Raw genomic sequence first — 26,581 nt, 5'->3', positions numbered from 1 at the left:
GCAATTCCAAAAGGGCCTTCGCAGCTTTTAAATAAATAAAATGGGTTCTTTGGAACTGGAACCCAAATCCCATGAATCACATCATAGTGACACATAATAGTTTGTCAGCGTGTCCAATATATGATAATATGCTATGAGGCTTTTTAGTGAGAAAACCTGTTGTCAGGGCTGCCCCCTGGCATAAACACTACGCGGGCCACATGACGGGCATGGTTGCTGCTAAACTTTTATTCAGCAGTGAGTCAACATGTCCTTTGTAAGTTTTAGTTTGTTTTAGTTTTAATCCCATAGAGATAATTACTCATTTGGTATCGTTGCGAGAAATGTACAGCCGTATATGTAAAGCCGTACTATTTGATATCTCGAAAGAACATTATTTCTTTCATAGTTTTTGCCTATTTATTGTGTTTTGTTTACTTTTTCAATTAATGCAGAAGCGGTATTGCAGTTTTAGTATAAAAAAGTTTGAGCACCTAAAGCAGGGGTCCCCAAAATACGGCAAAAAATAAATAAATAAAATAAATAAATAAAAAAATAAAAAAATTAAATTAAATAAAATTAAAATTAAAATACTAAATATATATATATATATATATATATATATATATATATATATATATATATATATATATATATATATATATATATATATATATATATATATATATATATATATATGATGTGTGTATATATATATATAAGTGTATATATATATATATATATATATATATATATATATATGATGTGTGTATATATATATATATAAGTGTATATATATATATATATATATATATATATATATATATATATATGATGTGTGTATATATATATATAAGTGTATATATATATATATATATATATGATGTGTGTATATATATATAAGTGTATATATATATATATATATATATATATATATATATATATACACAGTATATATATATATACACAGTATATATATATATATATATATATATATACACAGTATATATATATATATATATATATATATATATATATATATATATATATATATATATATATATATATATACATATGTGTATGTATATATATATATATATATATATATATATATATATATATATATATATATATATATATATATATATATATATATATATATATATATATATGTATATATATATATATACATACACACATATACATACATATATATATATATATATATATATATATATATATATATATATATATCAGAGGTGTGGACTCGAGTCACATGACTTGGACTCGAGTCAGACTCGAGTCATGAATTTGATGACTTTGGACTGGACTTGACAAAATGTAAAGAGACTTGCAACTCGACTTAGACTTTAACATCAATGACTTGTGACTTCACTTGGACTTGAGCCTTTTGACTTGACATGACTTGCTACTTTCCCCAAAACCCAAAGATTAAAAAGTTATTTGGGAGCGCGCCGCTCCGTATTTTTCCTTTTCTTCGTCTGTGTCTATCAGCGTGTTGTTCCTGTCAGCGTGTGTGCTCTCAGTACAACAGCCAATCAAATTAGATCTACGCTGTTTTCATCCCACAGCTCTCATCCAATCAAATTGCAGGACAACCAATGAAGAAGAATTGTCAAACAATGCGGCAGTGAGAAACAATTATGCCAAAGTTAATTTCGTTCGGGTATTAAAACTACGACTCGGTCAACAAAAAACGAATAGCCCTATGCAAATCATGCAGTTCGAATATTATAGACGGAGACGTAACAACTTCCAACTTCGTTCGACATTTGAAGATGCACAAAGAAGGGTAAGTTTTGAATGTAAGCTAACGTTTATTGGCTAAGTAACGTGACTTTTATTTGCTGTGTAGTTAAATCAGTGAGGCTGTAAACTCACTGCTAACGTTATAACCATAGACATCTTATAAGGGTACGCAGCATCGCGCGCTACTGCCTACAGGCGCAGACGAGACGCGGGGCCGCCATCTTGGAGTGGTGATCCGCTCCACTAGTGCAATTCATTTGGCAGGAGCAATGAACTGTCAGCGCATTTAATTCATTTTACCTCACTGAATACCAGAGGTGTGGACTCGAGTCACATGACTTGGACTCGAGTCAGACTCGAGTCATGAATTTGATGACTTTAGACTCGACTTGACAAAATGTAAAGAGACTTGCAACTCGACTTAGACTTTAACATCAATGACTTGTGACTTCACTTGGACTTGAGGCTTTTGACTTGACATGACTTGCTACTTTCCCCAAAACCCAAACCTTAAAAAGTTATTTGGGAGCGCTCCGTATCTTTCATTTTATACGTCTGTGTCTATAAGCGTGTGTGCTGCTTGTCAACGTGTGTGCTGTCAGTACAACAGCCAATCAAATTAAATCTACGTTGTTTTCATCCCACAGCTCTCATCCAATCCAATTGCAGGACAACCACCGAACATGAGTTGTCAAACAATGCGGCAGTGAGAAACAATTATGCCAAAGTTGGTTTCGTTCGGGTATAAAAACTACGACTTGGTCAACAAAAAACGAATTGCCGTATGCAAATCACGCAGTTCAAATATTACAGACGGAGACGCAACAACTTCCAACTTCGTTCGACATTTGAAGTTGCACAAAGAAGGGTAAGTTTTGAATGTAAGATAACGTTTATTGGCTAAGTAACATGACTTTTATTTGCTGTGTAGTTAAATCAGTGAGGCTGTAAACTCACTGCTAACGTCATAACCATAGACATCTTATAAGGGTACGCAGCATTGAGCGCTACTGCCTACTGGCGCAGACGAGACGCGGAGCCGCCATCTTGGAGTGGTGATCCGCTCCACTCAGTGCAATTCATTTGGCAGGAGCAATGAACTGTCAGCAAATTTAATTCATCTTACCTCACTGAATACCACTGATTTTCACGCGTTTTTTTTGTCATACGTGTAGCTATGATAACGGACACATGTTTTGGCGTTTTTATTATTCATAGTTTGCTTAACAGTAATATAATATCCTTATACGCTATAAATGACCAGACGTCCGAGATCAAAACTGGGAATATAATCCCAGAGAAGAGGGAAAAAAACGGTCAGCTATTTTTAAGTTGAAGAAACAATATGATTAGATTATATATACATGCGTATATCCTACATAAACAATTTATGAATACATTAGATATCTATATATTTTAGGGACCTATAGACTGTAACTCTGTTGCTGCAGCAGCAGAGAGTTTATTCTGTCTTGACACTTTGTATTGATACTTTGTATTACATTCTTCCCTTAAATGATAATGTTTACAGTGATTGTTTTATATCTATTTTTTATGTATGTCGCTTTGGATAAAAGCGTCTGCCAAATACTTAAACATATATAAACACCTGAAAGTCTTTATATCAGCTAAAACCACCAATCTGTTTCACTGGATTCAGAATATAACCAAATGCTGTCTTACCCAACAATGTTAGTATTTGAATATTGTTACTTGAAGACTTATTCCTGGTTACAATTATACTGTTAAGAAAGTATTGTCTTATACTTTGCCTAAAATGAGAATGCATCATAATCAGTGGCGGCTGGTGAATTTTGTTTTAGGTGGGGCTGAAAGTTTGTAAACCAAACCCCTGTAGGGGGGTCATCCTCCCCCAGAAGATTTCTTTGTGATTCTCACATACAAATATTGAAGATCTTTGCTCCTTCTCAACTTTGTGGTAATGTTATTTTCATAAAATACAACCAATAGTATGTAAATGTTTGTTTTTGCAAATGTGTTTATTCTGTAAAGGAATGAGTTAAATGTTTAAAATTATTTAAACTATTAAAATGACTGGTTAATAGTGCTATTATGAATTGCAATGTCAGCACCATTTTTTTCCCTGCAATTTCAAATGCACTTGTTTTAATAAATAAAAACAGCGTTTTAAAAGCATACACAATCTGTGTAAAAATATTAGTCTGTGGTTAAAAGGACTTGAAAGGACTCGAAACTCAAAATGCAGGACTTGGGACTTGACTTGAGACTTTCTAGTCTTGACTTTGGACTTGACTCGGGACTTGCCTGTCTTGACTCGGGACTTGACTCGAGACTTGAGGGCAAAGACTTGAGACTTACTTGTGACTTGCAAAGCAATGACTTGGTCCCACCTCTGCTGAATACCACTGATTTTCACGCGCTTTTTTGTCATACGTGTAGCTATGATAACGGACACATGTTTTGGCGTGTTTTATTATTCAGAGTTTGCTTAACAGTAATATAATATTCTTATACGCTATAAGTGACCAGACGTCCGAGATCAAAACTGGGAATATAATCCCAGAGAAAGGGGAAAAAAACGGTCAGCTATTTTTAAATTGAAGAAATAATATGATTAGGTTATATATACATGCGTATATCCTACATAAACAATGTATGAATACATTAGATATCTATATATCTTATAGACTGTATCTCTGTTGCTGCAGCAGCAGAGAATTTATTCTGTCTTGACACTTTGTATTGATATTTTGTATTACATTCTTCCCTTAAATGATCATGTTTACAGTCATTGTTTTATATGTATTTTTTATGTATGTCGCTTTGGATAAAAGCGTCTGCCAAATACTTCAACATAAACATGTATAAACACCTGTAAGTCTTTATATCAGCTAAAACCACCAATCTGTTTCACTGGATTCAGAATAAAACCAAATTCCGTCTTACCCAACAATGTTAGTATTTGAATATTGTTACTTGAAGACTTATTCCTGGTTACAATTATACTGTTAAGAAAGTATTGTCTTATATTTTGCCTAAAATGAGAATGCATCATAATCAGTGGCGGCTGGTGAATTTTGTTTTAGGTGGGGCTGAAAGTTTGTAAACCAAACCCATGTAGGGGGGTCATCCTCCCCCAGAAGATTTCTTTGTGATTTTCACATACAAATATTAAAGATCTTTGCTCCTTCTCAACTCTGTGGTAATATTATTTTCATAAAATACAACCAATAGTACATTAATGTTAAATCTTACTTGTGAAAAGTAATCACCCGATTTCTATTTTCAACAGTCCGCTCATTTGAGTTGGGAAACGCTGAACACCATCTTTGTTTTCTACCTGTCAACTGTCAGTTTAAGCTGCTCGCCGGCTCCTCATCACCACTTCAAGATGGCGGCCAAATTGCTCGTGTCACAACAGCCAATGCTGCGTCTACTTATAAGATGTCTATGGTTATAACGTCATTGCAAACACGGCAATATGTTGCGTCCACTGCAGTTCGCTACCTTATTCATACTTTTTGTCAAGTAATTTTTTTTAAGCAGGGTTGCATGAGGTACCTATACATAACGTTACGTTAGTCAATGTATCACACACAGTAACGTAACGTTAGACGGCGATCAGCAGCACCGCGTATTTTAGCCACCTACAAAAATACAAACATAGTCAAATAAAGGTCAGTTAAAATGTATACTATATTAAGAATATGTGAACATATTGCATAGGGCCCTGACATCTAAAAAGTACAACTCTGTTCATTGTTTTGTTCATGTTTTTGTTATGTTTTTCATATGTACGCACACATCAACACACATACAGTATGAGATGAGATCAATGAGATAAGGTAAGAACAGGATAGAAACTGCTGTGGAACTACCGGTAGTTACAATGCAATGTGCCAAGGAAATACAATGTTAACACTTTTGTGCAAATAAGTACAGTTGCACTTGTTTTTTCAAATGTGTTTATTCTGTAAAGGAATGAGTTAAATGTTTAAAATGACTGGATAATAGTGCTATTATGAATTGCAATGTCAGCACTATTTTTTTTCCTGCAATTTCAAATGCACTTGTTTTAATAAATAAATACAGCGTTTTAAAAGCATACACAATCTGTGTAAATATATTAGTCTGTGGTTAAAAGGACTTGAAAGGACTCGAAATTCAAAATGCAGGACTTGGGACTTGACTTGAGACTTTCCAGTCTTGACTTTGGACTTGACTCAGGACTTGCCTGTCTTGACTCGGGACTTGACTCGAGACTTGAGGGCAAAGACTTGAGACTTACTTGTGACTTGCAAAGCAATGACTTGGTCCCATTATATTATATATATATATATATATATAATATATATATATATATAATATAATATAATACATATATAATATAATATAATATATATATGATGTGTGTTTATATATACAAGTGTGTATATATATATATATATATATATATATATATATATATATATATATATATATATATATATATATATATACATACACATATATATATATATATATATATATATATATATATATATATATATATATATATATATATATATATATATATATATATATATATATATATATATATATATATATATATATACACACATATATATATATATATACATATATCTTTTTTTATTATCATTTTAAAAAATCTGTCCTTTCTCATCCATTTTCTACCGCTTGCTACCTTTGGTGTCTCCTAGCCGCTCAGGCAAATCATATTGCCTAAAAATGCATTTTTCCATCGATATCGTGACATCATCACGCTCGCGCCGCAGCGGCAAGTGCGCGCTCTTTCAGTCAATTAGTGCGCAAGGAATATATATATATATATATATATATATATATATATATATATATATATATATATATATATATACAATATATATATATATATATATATACAAAATATATATACAAATTGTTTTAATCCAATGAGGCCCCTGAGTCAAAAAGTTTGGGGACCCCTGACCTAAAGTCTCCTATTTGTCAAGATTTTCACACAAAGTTTGGATTTTTGGCAGAAATGCCCTCACAGTTAGCTGCACATGTAATATCCAGTAATAAAGTATCCAGTAATGCGTGATATGATTTAATACAGTACTTACAGCATACAATTTACCTGAGAACACAATAGGGCAACATTACCTGTTTTGCTCACGTTTCTTAAGCTACCAAAGCTTTTCAGCTTCCACATTTTGCGCTTGGCTGCACAAGAGAAAAACAACCATGAATTAACCAGAATATTTCATGTGTCATATTACAAACTGTAGTTTATTTGGGAGTTTTCCTAAATGGAGACTGTCATCACCATCTGCTTGGCCAATGGTGGCGTCCCCTTTCTGGTTCGTGCTCTTCTTCCTGCGATGCTTTTTTCTGTCCTCCACTGGGGACGTGGAGCCCACGTCTTTGGTGGATGAAGAGCTGGATACGCCCTCAAATGCAGAGTCTGCTGACACCATCGTAGACATAAAAAACACATATTTCAAATAGAACACTCAGTAGGTAGTAGGTACTGGTGTTTTCCTGATACCAATATTTTAGTACCGGTACCGGTAACAAAATGTATTCCGACACTTTTCGGTACTTTTGTAAATAAAGGGGACCACAAAAAATTGCATCATTGGCTTTATTTTAACCAAAAATCTTACAGTACATTAAACATATGTTTCTTATTGCAAGTTTGTCCTTAAATAAAATAGTGAACATACTAGACAACTTGTCTTTTAGTAGTAAGTAAACAAACAAAGGCTCCTAATTTGTCTGCTGACGTATGCAGTAACATATTGTGTCATTTTCCATTGTATTATTTTGTCAAAATTATCGAGGACAAATGGTAGAAAATTAATTATTAATCTACTTGTTCATTTACTGTTAATATCTGCTTATTTTCTCTTCTAACATGTTCTATCTACACTTCTGTTAAAATGTAATAATCACTTATTCTTCTGTTGTTTGGATGCTTTACATTATTTTTGGATGATACCACAAATGTAGGTATCAATCCGATACCAAGTAGTTACAGGATCATAGATTGGTCATATCCAAAGTCCTCATGTGTCCAGGGACATATTTCCTGAGTTTATAAAAATAATATACATTTAAAAAAAACGAAAAAAGATGTTGTGATGCTAAAAAATATCGATGTAATCATAGTAGTATCGACTAGATACGCCCTTGTACTTGGTATCATTACAGTGGATGTTAAGTGTAGATCGACCGATGGCATTTGTTTACATTGTGACGCCGGTGAGCTACGCTGTGTAGTGAAGCATGTTTAGCTATTCCTCGTCCTGCAGGGATGATACTTGTAAGAAACATACTTTATTTGTCGCTATGGAGGCGAGGATTAGTGATTTAGAAGTAGCTAAAACTCTGCCGACTGCGGCTTGACTTTAGCCGCTAGCTAGCTAGCCATGTCTTAAAGCACTTCTTCCATTTTCAGGACGCACATAAATATGCTGAAACAATATGCATTCCCTTCTGACTTCATGTCTTATTAATGAAATGAGTCCAAATTCACAAATTTTGTTGTAGATATTGCTACATATGAACAGAATAAACCAAATGATGTTCGTACATCAGTTGAGGAAAATGAGTAACTTACATTAATAACATCCTGTAATTTGATATTTGTATTAATTTCATCTTTTGATGGATTAAAAATGAACACCTAAAACTCTGTCAGACTCAATTAGACTGATGAACATTATCACATCTTTTATTCAGAAAGTATAAAGGACGACACATGCAGATAGAGTACTATTAACCCCAATATGCAAGTGTAAAAAAAACATTATGATTTGTACATTTTCAGAATGTGCTTTGTCTATTTTTAAACAAAGAAAACAATCTGAAGTTGTCTCTATTTTTAAGTTATCATGCCATGATTTTACCAGCCCGGCCCACATTAGAATAGATTACTAAAATGAGTTTGACACCCCTGAGTTAGCCCCTCCCTCTTCACTATGTAGTGTAACATCCGAGTACTGACAGTGTATTCTTATGTCTTTAGTTTGAACACACTCACGCACTCAAAAGACAAAGTGTAAGTACGGAAGAGCAGCAATTGACATACAGCATCTTACAGTACATACTACTGAGGAAAGATTTGTTCTCTCACCGACACTTTGAGCATGGTTGGAGACACTCGAGGCGCAACGTTGCACTCCTCTGTTACTCCTCAGGAAGAGTGCGCTTCCCAGCCCGTCCATGTCATCCACTTGCAGGAAGCTGCTGGCGCTGACAGGAACTGAAGAAACGATGACCAACTTTGGTTAAATGCAAAATCAGCTAAAATCTCTTATGATGCATCCTCCTCCTACGCACATTTGTACTGTTCATTTGTACTGCACAATTAATCATGTGCATATTTAGCTATTCATATATAATTATTTCTATTCAGATATATATTTCATTTCTTTATTGAAACTGCAGGATTAATCAAAAGGGACTAACTGATTGAATTTCTCATATTTTATGTCTTATCTGCAGCTATTATATTATATACTTTGCCCTAATAATTACCGTACCAAATTTAATTTTTTTTTAATTATTGTTAAATGTGATAAATGACCAATTTCTCACCTTAAGAGCTGAAGCATGTACAGTAAATATGGAAAGTATTCAAACCATTTTCATTTTGCACTCTTTGTAACATTGCAGCCGTCTGCTTAAAGCATTTAAGTTCATTTTTTTCCTCATTAATATACACAGAGCAACCAATTTTGTCAGAATGTGATATTTCGGTTATCACTTTTTAAAAAATTGGAAAAACATTCCACAACTCTGTGTTTTTACGATAAAACTGAGCACTTAAATGATTTTGGCAGATGGCTGCAATGTTGCAAAGAGCAAAACATGTAAAGGGGTCTGACTAGATTTGAGAAACACCTTGCGGTGCAGCTTGGACACGTCTTCAGTAAAGAACTGAGGTTCATTGGGTGTTTCGGGTCTTTGATCTCTATACACCCTCGCCTGGGCGACCCAACCGGGGCTGATCAGGCCCCAGCTTGTGTCCAAGCAGCGTACTACTCCATCCCTCTCCCCTCTTGATCCACAACCACCTTGAGGCTTTCTCAGCAGCCTCGATGATATTTCTGGTGGCTTTTCTCTTCAGCAACCCTCTGATTCCAAGAAGTCTGAATGCTCGATGCACAGATTGCCCTAGAAAGCCCCTGCAGCCCACTTCTATCGGCTCACAGCTACTTTCCATACCCAATGTACGCCAATTTAAGACAATATACAGCGGTGAACCAGAATACAAGTTTCATTGGTTCTGTGACACAACTCGTACTTTAAAAAGCAGGTATTGCGATATAGCGTCGCCCATTGAAATGACTTGAAATCAATTCAATCGAAACATGGCCACACAAAACAGCAACATTTTCACATGCCTTTTAAAAAGAAAAACTAACTTTTAGATGATGAATATTGTATGAAAAAACAGCACAATTAATACAATCTACTACAAACAACTACAGCAGTTTGATAAAGTAATGTAAACATAATGTACAGTATTTACCTCGGCGAGCGGACTTCTACGGTATTTCCTTTGAGCAGCTTCTCCGTCAAACACACCATCAGCGACATCTTCATATTTGAATGGATACATGTCCTCCATTTAGATATTATTTTAACATCCTTGGCTGGTGTTATCAACTCACTCTGATTTGGTATGGTGCTGCTTCACCAAGTATGCTACACACTCGGTCATGTCTGATGATTTCTTTCCTTAATTCAATGAACAGCATCCTTTTCTTCTTATCAGCACTGTCCTTCATTTTTCACTTTCTACCTTCCCATGGCTGGAAAAACTAAATTATGTTCATTTGGAGCTGTAAGCTAATGCTAGCGAGTAAGACATAATTTTTTGGTCGGATCTTACGTGGTTCACTGGGACATTTACGACGGCAACTAGCATTGAGGATGCTCGTTACCTGAATTTTCGCTCGAGACAACAATAACTATTGGCTGGAAAACAGCTCGAATCACGATAAACTCTTAAGACAGGGTACTCGTATCCCGAGGTTACACTATTTGTCATCATAAATAAGTTACTGCTTAATACTGTATATTTTACATTTATGTACTATTGTATTTATTATTTATTGATGTAACTTTATCTTTAAAAAAAAAAAAGTTTTAAATGTACTTTTCTTTTTCTTCTCTTTTTATCATCACATACTGTAAGCCTACAGTTACACATTAAAAAAAAAAATGTTATCTCGCTTTTAGAAAAGGGTGACATGTAAACAATGGCGGTTTTGGTTACGGGCCACATGGGTTGCATTCTCTGGGGAGCGCCATAAGATCATGAGGGGGTAAAAAAATCGTATTTGTGCTCTGCGCTCATTTGCTAATCAAGTCAAGATATGTGCACATGATGAATGTCGTCTATAGCCCCCATACTTCTCACATGAAGTGCCAGAAAAGAGAGTCTAGCACAGGGCGCCATTATAGCTAGAACCGACACTGACTGTGTGAACATGTTAAACACGGGAAATAAATGTTCAGTATTTGCTAAGACAGAAAGGGTCAATACACGTAATTCAGGGGTCGGCAACCCAAAATGTTGAAAGAGCCATATTGGACCAAAAAAAATAAATAAAAAATCTGTCTGGAGCCGCAAAAAATGTAAAATCTTAAATAAGTGTTAGAATGAAGGCAACACATGATGTAAGTGTTTATATTAGCTATAGAATAGAATAGAAAGTACTTTATTGATCCCTGGGGGAAATTCAGCACCACAGTTCGCCACATGTGAATAATATTAATATATTATACATATATTCTACATTTAAGTGCAGTCAAAAAGGAACATATGCATTATACAGTCTGATGGCTGTCGGTATGAAGGACCTCCTGTGTTGTTCCGTATTGCATTTTGCGATATATATATTAGCCTACTATCAAAATGACTATGTGTCGCAGGCTGATGCAAATCTTCGTTGACAGAAATGTTGAAATGTAATATTTATTCTACACATTTCTACAACATTGGAAAACATTACTAAAACAGAGGCTTTTCAGTGGGTGTGATAACTCCTGGAAATTACTGGCTTAGAATGGCCAAAGGTAAAGATGTGTGTGTTAAAGTTGAAGGAAACGGAAACTACAAACTAAATGAGCTCAAATATACCTACAAACGAGGCGTTATGTAAAGTACATACAGCTAGCATAAATAGCATGTTAGCATCGATTAGCTTGCGGTCATGCAGTGACCAAATATGTCTGATTAGCACTCCACACAAGTCAATAACATCAACAAAGCTCACCTTTGTGCATAAAACGTTGGATGGACAAATAGAGACAAAGAAGGAGTGGCATAAAACACGTCTTTCTGTGGCAGCATCAAGGAAAGTTGTACATGTAAACAAACTACGGTGCGTTCAAGGACTTCCGAAATCAGGACTAAATGGAGCGTGCCAAATACTCTCAGCAGTGTAGCATGCTTAATGTAGACAGTGGGATTTCTAACAATTAGGAAGGTTTGTGTCATGTTTGTCCTCCTACAGAAACCATATTAAAACAAAAAATATATTTTTTTCCTTATCTTTTTTTCATTTTCATACATTTTTGAAAAAACTCCAGGGAGCCACTAGGGCGGCGCTAAAGAGCCGCTTGTTAAGTAAAAGTTAAAGTACCAATGATAGTCACACACACACTAGGTGTGGTGAGATTACACTGCAAACACTGAAATCTAAGTAAGATTAAATATCTCAAATAAGGGTGATATTTGTGTAACAGGGTCAATTATGTCTTGTAAATAATGTATTTTATAATGCTTTATTATTGTTATAATTACACAAAATGTGTAAGTTACATGTAAATACCTGGATATTGTTCAATGTTTTGTCAATGTGGAACCATTGTCTCGTAGTCCCTCCTACTGCAATAATTACTGTGACACCTGCCTTTTTATATGCGTTGGACACGCCTTCCAACTTCCCTTTTGTCCACGATAACGGGAGAGGTAGGCGTGCATGCGACGACAGAAATATTGTCATGTTAAGAATTTAAGTTCACTATCTTTTTCTGTATTATATTTGTGTAGGGACTTGACGATGGAAACAAAGTTATTGACGACAATTGTATGTTCTGTATTGTCAGGTATGTTTATTTCACTGTTGTACTGCCCTTTTGTCCACGATAACGGGAGAGGGACTTGACGATGGAAACAAAGTTATTGACGACAATTGTATGTTCTGTATTGTCAGTAAAGTGCAGCTGAGCAATCCATGGTGTCGGTCGTGTTCCATTAAAGCAGCGTTTCTCAAAGTGTGGGGCGTGCCCCACTGGTGGGGAATAGAGACATGACAGGTGGGGCGCGAGGAACAGGAGGAAATGTCACTTTAATTTTTTTTTAAATTATTATATTCTTAGATATTTTTTTTTACTATGCTTTCATTTTCTATACACCCTGTAAATCACTTTGTGATTCTGTCTGTGAAATCTGCTATATAAATAAATGTAAATTACTTATTTTTCCTGTAGGCTTTAAAATTCTGGGTAGGAGCGAAAGTTTGACAGACATAGCAACAGTAACTAATGGGGGCGGGGCTAAGCGGAACAAACTTTCGCGCGGATGGGTAGCAGGCTAATCAATATCCACTCATCGGGCAGAGAGCTGTGTCCATTCTTCTCCCCTTTGCCACATCTTATCCGTGTGAGATAGGCTTTTCAGCTTTTGCTTCACTCAAAACGAAGTACAGGTCTCAGCTGAACGTCATTGAGCATGACTTAAGAGTGGCAGTGTCAAGCCTGCAACCCCGATTTGAAAAACTGTGCAGTGCAAAACAGGCTCATTGCAGCCACTAATGCTGGAGTACTGTAAAACTCATGTTCACTTGCCCTGTCTTGCCAAGCTCCTCCTTTTTATTTTGCAGATATTGCAAAGTGGCACTTTTATTTTATTTATTATTAAACTTGATGCAAGTTATTTGATTTATTATTGAACTTGATGCAAGTTATAACACTTTTATTTGATTTATTATTGAACTTGATGCAAGTTATAACACTTTTATTTGATTCATTATTGAACTTGATGCAAGTTATAATGCTTTTATTTGATTTATTATTGAACTTGATGCAAGTTATAACACTTTTTTTGATTTATTATTGAACTTGATGCAAGTTATAACACTTAATAAATGAAGTTAACTTGCATCAAGTTCAATAATAAATAAAATAACTGTGCAGCTGTGGTATAATTATACCACAGCTGCACAGTTATTTTATTTATTATTGAACTTGATGTTATTTTATGTTATTGAGTTTGAATGTATACAACTTGATGTTACTTGATGTTCAATAAATTTGAAAATATTAAGCTTGGCATTAGCGTTCTATTGGGGCGATGGGGGCAGGTGGGGCTTGAAAACTCCCCCTTGTCCAAAGTGGGGGATGACAAAAAAAGTTTGAGAACCACTGCATTAAAGCCACACAACGCAGAGGAAAAGACCACCGGTTACACTTGCTTATTTTCTGTCTGATAAGATAATTCTTCTCACTAAGCAGATTTTATGTTAGAGTGTTTTACTTGTTTTAAGGGTTTTGGTCCTAAATGATCTCAGTAAGATATTACAGCTTGTGGCTGAGATTTTATGACCTATATTGAGTAAAACATGCTTGAAACTAGAATATCAACTGATGCAAAGCTGTGTCATTAACACTCACAAGTATTAAACTACTTTTTTAAAGTAATCATTTCTTACTTCAAGCATGAAAAAAAAAAATCATGATGCCGAGCGCATATCATTATGTCAAGATAATGGCACTAGCATTTACTTAATTTAAGAATATTTTTCAACATATTGAGCAAAAAGGTATCTTTTTTTTTCTACCAAGAAAAGTGAACTTGTTATTAGTGAGAATATACTTATTTTAAGGTATTCTGGGTTCATTGAGGTTAGCTAATTTTACTTGTTTTGGAAAGTCTTGACAAGCCAAATTTTCTTGTTCTATTGGCAGATCATTTTGCTTAGTTCAAATAAAATACTCCTAATTTCTATTGATTTATTTCTTGTTTTTGAACACTGACTTTTTGCAGTGTATCCTCTGCATTTGACCCATCACCCTCAGCCCCTGGGGGGTGAGGGGAGCAGTGAGCAGCAGCGGTGGCCGCGCCCGGGAATAATTTTTTGTGATTTAACCCCCAATTCCAAGCCTTGGTGCTGAGTGCCAAGCAGGGAGGTAATGGGTCCCATTTTTATAGTCTTTGGTATGACTCGGCCGGGGTTTGAACTCAATCAATCAATCAATCAATGTTTATTTATATAGCCCTAAATCACAAGTGTCTCAAAGGGCTGCAACTCACGAGCTTGTGGCTCGAAAGCCGTGTTGCCGACCCCCGACTTAATTGAATAACAATTATATAATACATTTTATTAAGTAGAAGGAGTAGGATTAGATAAGCAATGCTTCTTCCTACTCCTTTTCACACATGTTGAATTGTGAAAATGTGACCATGTGATGTTCCTTGTTAATAACAAACAAACCAACCAAAAATAAATGGCGGCATATTTTCTCTCACCCAGGCTGACACCTTCAGGGCCATCTTTCACCCTCCCATTGAGCCCGACTGGAGGCCCGCCAGAGGGTGTGGCGCGAGGGGGGCGCTTGCCCGGCACCTTCACAGTCACTCGCAACAGGTCCATTTCTTTCCCGGGGGTATTCAGCATGTAGTCCTGCCAAGGCAAACAGAGGCCGTGACCGCCACGCCACCGGCTAACCGGCATCGTGATGACAACGAGGGGGCGTGACTCACATTGACGCTGGAGTGGTACGACAGTATGCCGTCGCTGGAGAGGGTCACGTATTTCTTTTTCCACTCTTTGTTGAGCGAGTTTCCGCTGCGCTTGAGCAAAAAGCCCTGGTGGAGGCGACAGAAGGATCTTGCGTGTTGTTAGGCGGCCAAAAACAAAACAGCCAATATGGAGGTGGGTTGTATCGCTTCAGCACAACTCTGCCTTCACACATTTAATTACAAGGGACTGCTGCTGCGATGTCCGCGAAGGAAAGTCATGAGATCATTTGTTTATGCATCAAGTCTTACCTGCTTGATAGGAATAAAGCGTCCGCTGCCCACATCTTTGCAGTCTGCACTTCGCCTGGCTGAGTCACTGCCTCTGCGACCCTAAACAAACGACAAGGACACAAAGGACTGACTTTGTGTAGAGTGAGGATGCTCAAACTGCAATTTCTTGGAATTTTTACACACATTTTCCCACGGAAATTTCTCTCTGGTACTCATCGAAGGCGGACACTTTCCCTCCCCTCTCACTTATCTCTACAGCTTGCTTCTTACATTTGTCTCGTCTTAACTTTCTTGGTGCCAAAAAGGACAGTGGAGCAAAGACGCTACAAATCTCTTCCCTGTCTCTCCTTGCAAGTTTCGAGTTGTATGTACGTAGATGGGCTTTGCTCTAGGCTGGGGGTCAGCAACCCGCAGCTCTAGAGCCGCAGGCGGCTCTTTAGCGCCGCCCCAGTGGCTCCCTGGACCTCTTTCAGAGATGTGTGAAAATGGAAAAGGATGAAGAAAAATTTTTTTTTTTTGTTTTAATACATTTTCTGTAGGAGAACAAACATGATACAAACCTTCTTAATTGTTACAAATCCCACTGTTTATGTTATACATGCTTCACTAATTTCAGCGATTTTTTAACTCATCGTAGTTTGTTTACATGTACAACTTTCTCCAATGCTGCCACATAAAGACATGTTTTATGCCACTCCTTCTTTGTCTCATTTAGTCCACCAAACGTTTTATGCTGTGCGTAAATGCACAAAAGTGAGCTTTGTTGAATTTATTGATTTGCTGGAGTGCTTATCAGGCATAAAACCTGTCAATCCATGACTGCAAGCTAATCAATGCTAACATGCTATTTAGGCTAGCTGTATGTACATATTACATCATTATGCCTAGTTTGTAGGTATATTTGAGCTCATTTAAGTTCCTTTACTTATGTCCTCTGTGTATTTAATTTATATTTGCATTTTTCATGACACATTATCTGTATGTAATATTGGCTGCATTTCTCATAGTTGTTTGTATACCATGTTGTTCCAGACTACAGCAAACGTTACCCAGCTTGCAAAGATTGTAATAAATCTATTAGAAGAAGACAGCCTGCCATTTCATTTAACTTGGACACGCACATCTATACCTTTGGCCCTTCTGAGACAGTAATTTCCAGAAGTTATTGCACCCTCTGACAAGCCTCCATTTCACTAATGTTTTCCAATGTTGTAAAAATGTGTAGAATAAAAATTCAAATACAACATTTCTGTCAACGAATATTTGCGTCAGCCTTTGGTAGTAGGCTAATAGAGCTAATATAGACACAGTACATCATGTGGTGCCTTTATCATAACACTTATATAAGGCTTTTAATTTTTTGCGGCTCCAGACAGATATTTTATTTATTTTTTGGTCCAATGTGGCTCTTTCAACATTTTGGGTTGCCGACCCCTGCTCTAGGCTTTTTTCCTGGTCTCAAACTAATCCCCCCCACCCAGGAGTTTAGTTTGGGACTTGCCTTTTTTTCCTCCTCCTCTTCCTTTCTCCCCCATGGTTACCATTTCCCTACCTTTTTCTTTGGGGCACCGCCCATGTGGCGCCCCGATCAGTGTTCCCGTTCTGTCCACCCTGTAACTACATGTCTGTTCTTAGATGGGTTTAGTACTGAAAATGTAATTTTGGCTTACTTTTTAAGTGCAATGACTATATAGTTCCATGCGTCCATCCAAAATCACAAAAGTTGCAGAGTCAAAATGTTATAGTGGCCAGTGTAAGGCAACCTTTGAAATATTCATGCCTTCTAATCCAGGGTTCTTAACTTTTCCACTACAGATGGCTCGGGACCCACTCAAATATTAATATTGAATTAGTAATCTTACTCTTGATTTTAATCTTATTCAATAATTATACGTAAGCTACTTACAGTTCACAACCTTGTCAAATGATTTGAAAGAATGAGTTAATCAGAAAGTTTATTATCTATTTACACATAAACCTTAGACTTTTGGTCAGGCTGATTAGAAAAATAAATACTAACCAAATATACTCATAAATAACACAAATAACTGATGAAAAATAAATATACATACAATAATGTTGTGCTAAAATAAATAAATCAAATTAATAATACATTTGTTTTTTAACTAATCTGTTAATACAATTAAAGTGGACATGAAAATACCGCTTCATCACTTTAGTCATCATTTTTGCACTTAGGAAACTTCTCTATGACTTTAACCCCAGACTTCTTCTGTTTGTTTGAGATTGTCATTGCTGCCACAAGTGGTGGAAAAGTGAATTACAACTGAATACCACTGCGGCTCATACGAACCACAACTGACAAACAGATCTTTTTTGGGCGGCCCTCTAGGGTCAATGGTCTAATCAACATCTTGATATGCCCCTCCTGTGGAGTGGATACCTTATCTCGGCGAAGAGAGTCTCTAAGAGAAGTGCTCACTAACACAGATTTAGACAGACTTGTCAACAATATTTGGGAAAAATAAGCTGGAAATAGTTTTATAGCTTTGCGTTCAGCCACAGTACTGAAAGATGGAAACAAAAGGCAACATTTTTGCATTTATATTTTTGTTGAATGGTAATAGTTAGTAGAAAATGTTGTTATGAGGCAAATTTTTAGTGTTAAAGAATGTTACCTTATCTCATTCATTAGTACAAAACTACAGTAAAACCTGTTTAAGTCGACAGCCCTTGGACTGGCTGACTCATTTTATGCCAAAACTAGCCATTGCTTGCAAATATACAGTACTTACAGAGACTCTGTTTTCATTCATTTGTGCATATTTTCATTTTTATTGTTCTGTTTTCATGTAATATTTTATACTCTTACATACAGCTTGCTGCGGTAATTTTGTGGACTGCTTTTTATACAAAGCTTCATTTTTATAGATAACAATCTACAAAAAAATGATTGTTTGTTGCTGTGATAGTTTATTTGTTAAAACTTTTATTTTGAAGTTAACAGGAAGTGTGTAGGTTTTAATGCTGTGTAACTAGACAGAAGTTAAGTTGCTGTTAGTATTTCAGCTATGAGAGAGAGTTAAATAGACTACAACATTTAAACATAAACATAATGTTTTTTTTAATAGAAATTACCTTTTTGGTCTCAAACTTTATGTTGTAAAAATAGCGGTCAGCCATGTATGTCGACGTCCACTTGAGCAGGCACTTTTTTGTAATAATAAAATATAACAATTATTTTTTTAAATTATTTTATATAAAAATATATACAATTGGGACTTGATGAGTGGGCGACATAAACAGGTATCAACAGGGCCAGTCTAAATGGGTTGAATTGTAATTGTAGTGCATTTTCGTACGTCATACTACTAAAATCAAAGAAACTGCATTTATCGAAAGATTTGGCACTAAGCTGTCTTCATGAATAAACAAGTCGTAAGTCATTCACACAGCTGACACATTACAGAAATGACACCTACGGTACATTATCTTCACACCAGCAGGCATTTATACCACATTACGTTAGCTAAGGTGTTAAATGCTGCTAACTGAATGGACCCTCCAGAGGGAAACTCTTGCAAGCAGGTAAGGGTGTAACTGTACATGTAATCAAAATCAGTTTTTTGTACCAACTTTCGGTTTAGCACAGAGGCGTCCAGTTTCTTATTTTTTCAGTTATCATTTTTATTTTGCATTTGAGAATGCTTAATTTAATGGATAATTACCTGCCAGCAGTTGGCATTTTTTATGTCATTTTTTAAAGGGGAACTGCACTTTATGAGAGACAAGAACACACATGTCATTTTGTAGGGGGCGTTAAAGATGATAAAAACGCTTGAAAGATGCAGCTAATGGGAGCCGCTGTTGTAGCCTTCAAAGCCCTCTAAAACAATTTCAAAAGCCTCCATAAACAATTTATATACAGGATGTAAATCTATATATAATATCAATCAATCAATCAAAAATTATTTATATAGCCCTAAATCACGAGTGTCTCAAAGGGCTGCACAAGCCACAACGAAAATAGAATATCAGAATCAGAATCAGAAGTACTTTATTAATCCCAGAGGGGAAATTAAGTAACAGACATGTTCATAACAATATGTTATACAGTACCGTTCAAAAGTTTGGGGTCACATTGAAATGTCCTTATTTTTGAAGGAAAAGCACTGTACTTTTCAATGAAGATAACTTTAAACTAGTCTTAACTTTAAAGAAATACACTCTATACATTGCTAATGTGGTAAATGACTATTCTAGCTGCAAATGTCTGGTTTTTGGTGCAATATCTACATAGGTGTATAGAGGCCCATTTCCAGCAACTATCACTCCAGTGTTTTAATGGTACAATGTGTTTGCTCATTGGCTCAGACGGCTAATTGATGATTGGAAAACCCTTGTGCAATCATGTTCACACATCTGAAAACAGTTTAGCTCGTTACAGAAGCTACAAAACTGACCTTCCTTTGAGCAGATTGAGTTTCTGGAGCATCACATTTGTGGGGTCAATTAAACGCTCAAAATGGCCAGAAAAAGAGAACTTTCATCTGAAACTCGACAGTCTATTCTTGTTCTTAGAAATGAAGGCTATTCCACAAAATTGTTTGGGTGACCCCAAACTTTTGAACGGTAGTGTATGTACAATATTTACCGGATTTTGGTCATTTTAGTAAATAGCGGGACTTCCTTCTCTAGAACATTTATTTCCATTTCCATAGCAGCGCACATTTGACTTCCGGCAACAACTGTGTGTTCCTACTTCCGCAAACAAACACGCGAGTGTGTTATAATCATGGCAGACTTGGTAACAGACAACGAAGACGACTATTTTTGGACAAACTATTCCCATTGTTATCATTTTGAAACTGGATATACAAATGGAGGATGAACTGCTGCTTATAGAAGCGAGCATGAAGAAGAGGGTGAGACGCTGTAGCAGACGAAAGCCCAGAAAGTCAGGTCGGTGTGATTTGGTCACACTGCCAATCTGTAACTTGTTACTTTGCCAAAAAAGTGATTGAATTATTAACGGAATTACAACAATTTAATTCCGTTAATAATTCAATCACTTTACTAGGAGAAGTAATTATCACTATCAACTATTTAAAATGTAATATCTGGCATATGCAGTTGAGATGTTTCATGAGAGCAGTGTGTGTCTATGTCCCTTTAAAAGGCGCTACGTGTTGCTAAGTGACATATGACGCCAACGCCCAGAGAGAGCAGCATTAGCTCGGCTGCGTTTGTTAGCTCAGACTTGCAGTTTGCGAGCAGTGACGGCAGTTCTGTTGTGTTAATTCTAGTTAGTAAAGAGATTGGATGTGCTTCGATGGCTGTAGTGTCCTTGTCCACAAACAGGGTATTGTAGCTTGTCACTTCAATCATTGATTTGTTGTTCATTATTCCCTCAAAAGAGTAGTGTGTATGTGTGCTGTTTTCTGTTTGCCTCCTTCGATGTGATATCAAGTTCATTTTAGCGTGGGGCTGGTTGTTGCTTTCATTAGTAAAAAGATATTTCCTGCATCGAACTTGCTGTGCTTCTGATGCTGACTTGTTGACATACAACCACATCAAAAGTAGACTGCCACATCAAACGTCTCACTAACGGCGTTGTGACGTGCATAAAAGTCATTCAATAAATGACTCGTTATTGGTAAAAGTATTGCCGTTATATGATAATGGCCTATTTCTGCAAACTGTTACAACTCAGCAGTACATGAATTAACACAGTGAACTGTTTACACATCCCAACGGTTTAAATGGGACATATTGTGGACTTTTTATCAGTTTCTTTATACATATGTGAGGCCCTAGAGTAGGGGTGTCCAAACTCTTTGACTTGGGGGCCGCATTGGGCTAAAAAAATTTGGTCGACGGCCGAAAGCCGACTGCATGTAAAGTAACTATATATATATATATATATATATATATATATATATATATATATATATATATATATATATATATATATATATATATATATATATATATATATATATATATATATATATATATATATATATATATACACTACCGTTCAAAAGTTTGGGGTCACCCAAACAATTTTGTGGAATAGCCTTCATTTTTAAGAACAAGAATAGACTGTCGAGTTTCAGATGAAAGTTCTCTTTTTCTGGCAATTCTGAGCGTTTAATTGACCCCACAAATGTGATGCTCCAGAAACTCAATCTGCTCAAAGGAAGGTCAGTTTTGTACCTTCTGTAACGAGCTAAACTGTTTTCAGATGTGTGAACATGATTGCACAAGGGTTTTCTAATCATCAATTAGCCTTCTGAGCCTATGAGCAAACACATTGTACCATTAGAACACTGGAGTGATAGTTGCTGGAAATGGGCCTCTATACACCTATGTAGATATTGCACCAAAAACCAGACATTTGCAGCTAGAATAGTCATTTACCACATTAGCAATGTATAGAGTGTATTTCTTTAAAGTTAAGACTAGTTTAAAGTGCTTTTCCTTAAAAAATAAGGACATTTCAATGTGACCCCAAACTTAGTGTGTATATATATATATATACATATATATATATATATATATATATATATATATATATATATATATATATATATATATATATATATATATATATATATATATATATATATATATATATATATATATATATATATACGGTATATATAGCCTATATACACCGTACAGGCCAAAAGTTTGGACACACCTTTTCCTTATTCAATGAGTTTACTTTATTTTCATGACTATTTACATTGTAGATTGTCACTGAAGGCATCAAAACTATGAATGAACAAATGTGGAGTTATGTACTTACCGAAAAAAGGTGAAATAACTGAAAACATGTTTTATATTCTAGTTTCTTTAAAATAGCCACCATTTGCTCTGATTACTGTTTTGCACACTCTTGGCATTCTCTCGATGAGCTTCAAGCACACCTGTGAAGTGAAACCATTTCAGCTGACTACCTCTTGAAGCTCATCGAGAGAATGCCAAGAATGTGCGAAAAAGTAATCAGAGCAAAGGGTGGCTATTTTGAAGAAACTAGAATATAAAACATGTTTTCAGTTATTTCACCTTTTTATGTTAAGTACATAACTCCACATATGTTCATTCATAGTTTTGATCCCTTCAGTGACAATCTACAATGTAAATAGTCATGAAAATAAAGAACACGCATTGAATGAGAAGGTGTGTCTAAACTTTTGGCCTGTACTGTATATGTGTACATATTATATTAATATAATGGATATACAATTACTAATTAATATAATTGGATATTAAGAGTATTAAAGGTCAACTTCTACCTTGTTTACTTCTGTGACAACCTCCTTAAAGTTTTGTAATCAATCAGAAATATCAAGCCGCTAAAACGCGGCAAACATGAATAAGTGTGGAGAGTATTTTGCATCTTTCACATCATGCTTTGTAATGGATTTAAATGGGTGTAATTTTCAATTTTCATGGTACGTTTTTATAAAGTCCACAAAGTTCAGCGAGCAGGTTGTGTTACGTGTGACCATGTCTGTTGACATTTTGTCTTTGTTGTATTTTTCTTTTTTGCACCATGACTAGGGAAGGTTGTTTGCATTGGGACATATAAGTTTTAATTGGAGCATATTAAAAAGGTAATTGACCTGCACTACTCACATTGTCCACTAAACATAATAACAGCATCAAAATTGTAAGACTCAAAAAATGATTCCAATCTCCCTATGAGTAAGATTCCTTATTAAACTCATGTCGACTTGCGGCTTAAATTGAAGACCTCGGTGGGCCGCAATTGGCCCGCAGGCTGTAATTTGCACACCACGGCTCCAGAGTGCCTGCCCATCCATGCATCCATTTTCCACGGCTTGTCCCTATCATGTGTAAAATGACAAAGTCAATCTTTTTCCTGCTTTCGACAAGCCGTCAACAAGAACTTGTTGACATTGTGACATAACCTTTTACATAATACCGTTTCTCTGCCACAATGTGTCATTGTCTCTCCACGGCAAACGCTAAGCAGAGCCGCAGTGTTGTCGGATGCAGTGTTTGTCACATCACCTGTCAGCCACACAGGACATCCCAGCAAAGCGGACAACTGTCAGTCATATTTACTTACCGCAAAACGTGCCGTGCGTCGCCGGGTGGCGCTGCGGATCGAACCGGGAGTGCCACTGTCCTGTTTCTCCCCTCGTGCAGACCGGCCAATCTCTTTATGGCTAATCACGGGGGTGGAAGGAAGTGATGAGGAGTAATCGCTACTCTGACCCCCATTGCTGGCCTGTAGATGATGGAAGGAGAGTGAGACGTAACAGGGCAATGTTGTTGAGCAAAGGTAGTTTTAACAGCAGTATTACTTATATTATTTATCCAAGAGTGTGCTTTTTTAAAATTACTTCTGACGATTATAGGTTAATAGGTTAAAATAAAATATATACACTGGTATATAGTTCATGTTATCACTGCGGTAACAACGGGATTACAATTTTATGGCCTTTATAATCCCCTCTAGAGTTGTACGGTATACCGGTATCAGTATAGTAACACGATACTAATGAACCATAATTGGTACTATACCGCCTCTGAAATGTACCAGCAAATAAAGTAAGTTTCTTGCAAGTATCATCCCTGCAGGACGAGGAATAGCTAAACATGTTTCACTACACACCGTAGCTCACCGACGTCAAAATGTAAACAAACGCCATTGGTGGATCTACACCTAACATCCGCTGTAATGATACCAAGTACAGTAGCGTATCTAGTCGATGCTACTATAATTACGTCGATATTTTTTGGCATCACATCATTTTTTTAAATATTATGTTTATAAACTCAGGAAATATGTCCCTGGACACATGAGGACTTTGAATATGACCAATGTATGATCCTGTAACGACTTGGTGTCGGATTGATACCCAAATTTGTGGTATCATCCAAAACTACTGTGAAGTATCAAACAACAGAAGAATAAGTGATTATTACATTTCAACAGAAGTGTCGATAGAACATGTTAAAAGAGAAAGTAAGCAGATATTAACAGTAAATGAACAAGTAAATTAATAATTAATTTTCTACCACTTGTCCTTAATAATTTTGACAAAATAATATAATGGAAAATGACACAATATGTTACTGCATATGTCAGCAGCTAAATTAGGAGCCTTTGTTTGCTTACTTACTAATAAAAGACAAGTTGTCTTGTATGTTCACTATCTTATTTAAAAACAAACTTGCAATAAGGAACATATGTTTAATGTACCGTAAGATTTTTGGTTAAAATAAAGCCAATAATGCAATTTTTTTGTAGTCCCCTTTATTTAGAAAAGTACCGAAAAGTACCAAAAAGTATACAAATAATTTTGGTACCGGTACCAAAATATTGGTATCAGGACAACACTAATCCCCTCTCAGCATTTTTTACTGCTAACATGATATAAAAAATGACAAAGTTTGAATATCATGTAGAATGTCTATGTTGATGTTTTAAAATAGTTATACAAGCCTTGAATAATGTATCATATATTTGTTAAGTGAATCTGATCTAAAACTGTGGACTGTCAGAGAAAACAAAATGTCAGGAACTGTCAGAATAATTGTATCTAAGTTATCACAAAACTTTGTGTTACATTGAGTTCAGCTCGCCCTGCGAGAGGACAAAAGCTGTCTTTGATCCTACCAAACAAAAGGTTTGTAAAACTCCACTGTGTAGGATGGGGAGCGACATGAGGGTGTCGGTTTCTTTGATGTATTGTAATCCACAGGAAGATTTTGTCTTGACCCGAGATCTACAAGGCGGAGAGGAGGCAGGGCCTGACCCCCCTCCAGGCACCTTTTCTTTGAACTGTTTTGTGACCGAGGGCAACGGCTGTTTACGACCTTTTCTCTGAACCAACCTTTTCTTTGAACTGTTTTGTAACCAAAGGCGATGGCTGTTTACGACTCCCATCCCTTTAGAAACAGCTGTTGCCATGTAATCAGGGAAAGTCCAAATAAAAGATGAGGCGTACAATCTTTCATCAGAGCGTGGGACGACACTGTAAAAGGGTACAGTGTCTACGCGTTTCTCCTCAATTGAGCAAAATTGAATTCTGTCTCTGTTTAATTTCTTGCTTCTTGTCTTGTTTAATAGATGTCATCAGTGTTTGAACCTGACAGGAACCTTGGCAGGCTTTCAGGAAAACTGCATTTAAAAAAAAAATGTTGCCACATCATCCACAATCCTTATGTTAGACAAGAGCACACATTTATTTCAAGTTTTTGAGTGCTCTAAATAGTAAAAAAAAAAAATGCTCGACGAGGTGGTATAAATAAAAATCCCCAAAACTGCCAACAACACTCCATTTACATGCTGTGACCTGCATATTAACCAAGCTTTGGCAACATTGTTATTGAAAGAGCTAAAACAGAGGAACTACTTTTCTGGCGTCATGACACATAACCTTGCTAAAACTGGGGACGGCATGGCACAGTTGGGAGAGTGGCCGTGCCAGCAACCTGAGGGTTCCTGATTCGATCCCCAGCTTCTACCAACCTAGTCACGTCCGTTGTGTCCTTGAGCAAGACACTTCACCCTTGCTCCTGATGGGTCGTGGTTAGGGCCTTGCATAGCAGCTCCCGCCATCAGTGTGTGAATGTGTGTGTGAACCTTGAAGGTAGAAAAGCGCTATACAAATATAACCCATTTACCATAACACTGCTCCTTCAATAAATAACGAGCAGCCAGCTAATAGCTAGCTTGAGCTGCTAATAATGTTGGTTGCGACCCGCCATACAATAAAGAAGAAGAAGGAGGAGCATGAGCGTCTTCTGTTGCTGCTGTATGGCCTTTGAGTTAAGAAAAGTTAATGT

At 36.1% G+C, this 26,581-nt stretch overlaps 1 protein-coding gene across 3 annotated transcripts in view; it reads right to left on the bottom strand.

Annotated features, from left to right (window-relative positions):
• Nucleotides 1–26,581, bottom strand: part of LOC133650471 (arf-GAP with GTPase, ANK repeat and PH domain-containing protein 1-like) — a 75,021-nt gene that overhangs the window by 11,853 nt on the left and 36,587 nt on the right. For all 3 annotated transcript variants that reach the window (XM_062047740.1, XM_062047750.1, XM_062047760.1), the window contains 7 exons: nucleotides 23,853–24,014; nucleotides 15,806–15,886; nucleotides 15,518–15,622; nucleotides 15,284–15,437; nucleotides 8,873–9,001; nucleotides 7,061–7,198; nucleotides 6,898–6,957 (listed from right to left, as the gene is read on the bottom strand). In XM_062047740.1, coding sequence (XP_061903724.1) covers nucleotides 6,898–6,957; nucleotides 7,061–7,198; nucleotides 8,873–9,001; nucleotides 15,284–15,437; nucleotides 15,518–15,622; nucleotides 15,806–15,886; nucleotides 23,853–24,014 — 829 coding nt within the window. The remainder of the gene's footprint in view (nucleotides 1–6,897; nucleotides 6,958–7,060; nucleotides 7,199–8,872; nucleotides 9,002–15,283; nucleotides 15,438–15,517; nucleotides 15,623–15,805; nucleotides 15,887–23,852; nucleotides 24,015–26,581) is intronic.

This window comes from Entelurus aequoreus, linkage group LG01 (assembly GCF_033978785.1).
Source record: "Entelurus aequoreus isolate RoL-2023_Sb linkage group LG01, RoL_Eaeq_v1.1, whole genome shotgun sequence".
NCBI lineage: Eukaryota > Metazoa > Chordata > Actinopteri > Syngnathiformes > Syngnathidae > Entelurus > Entelurus aequoreus.
This window is presented reverse-complemented; position numbering and strand designations above follow the sequence as displayed.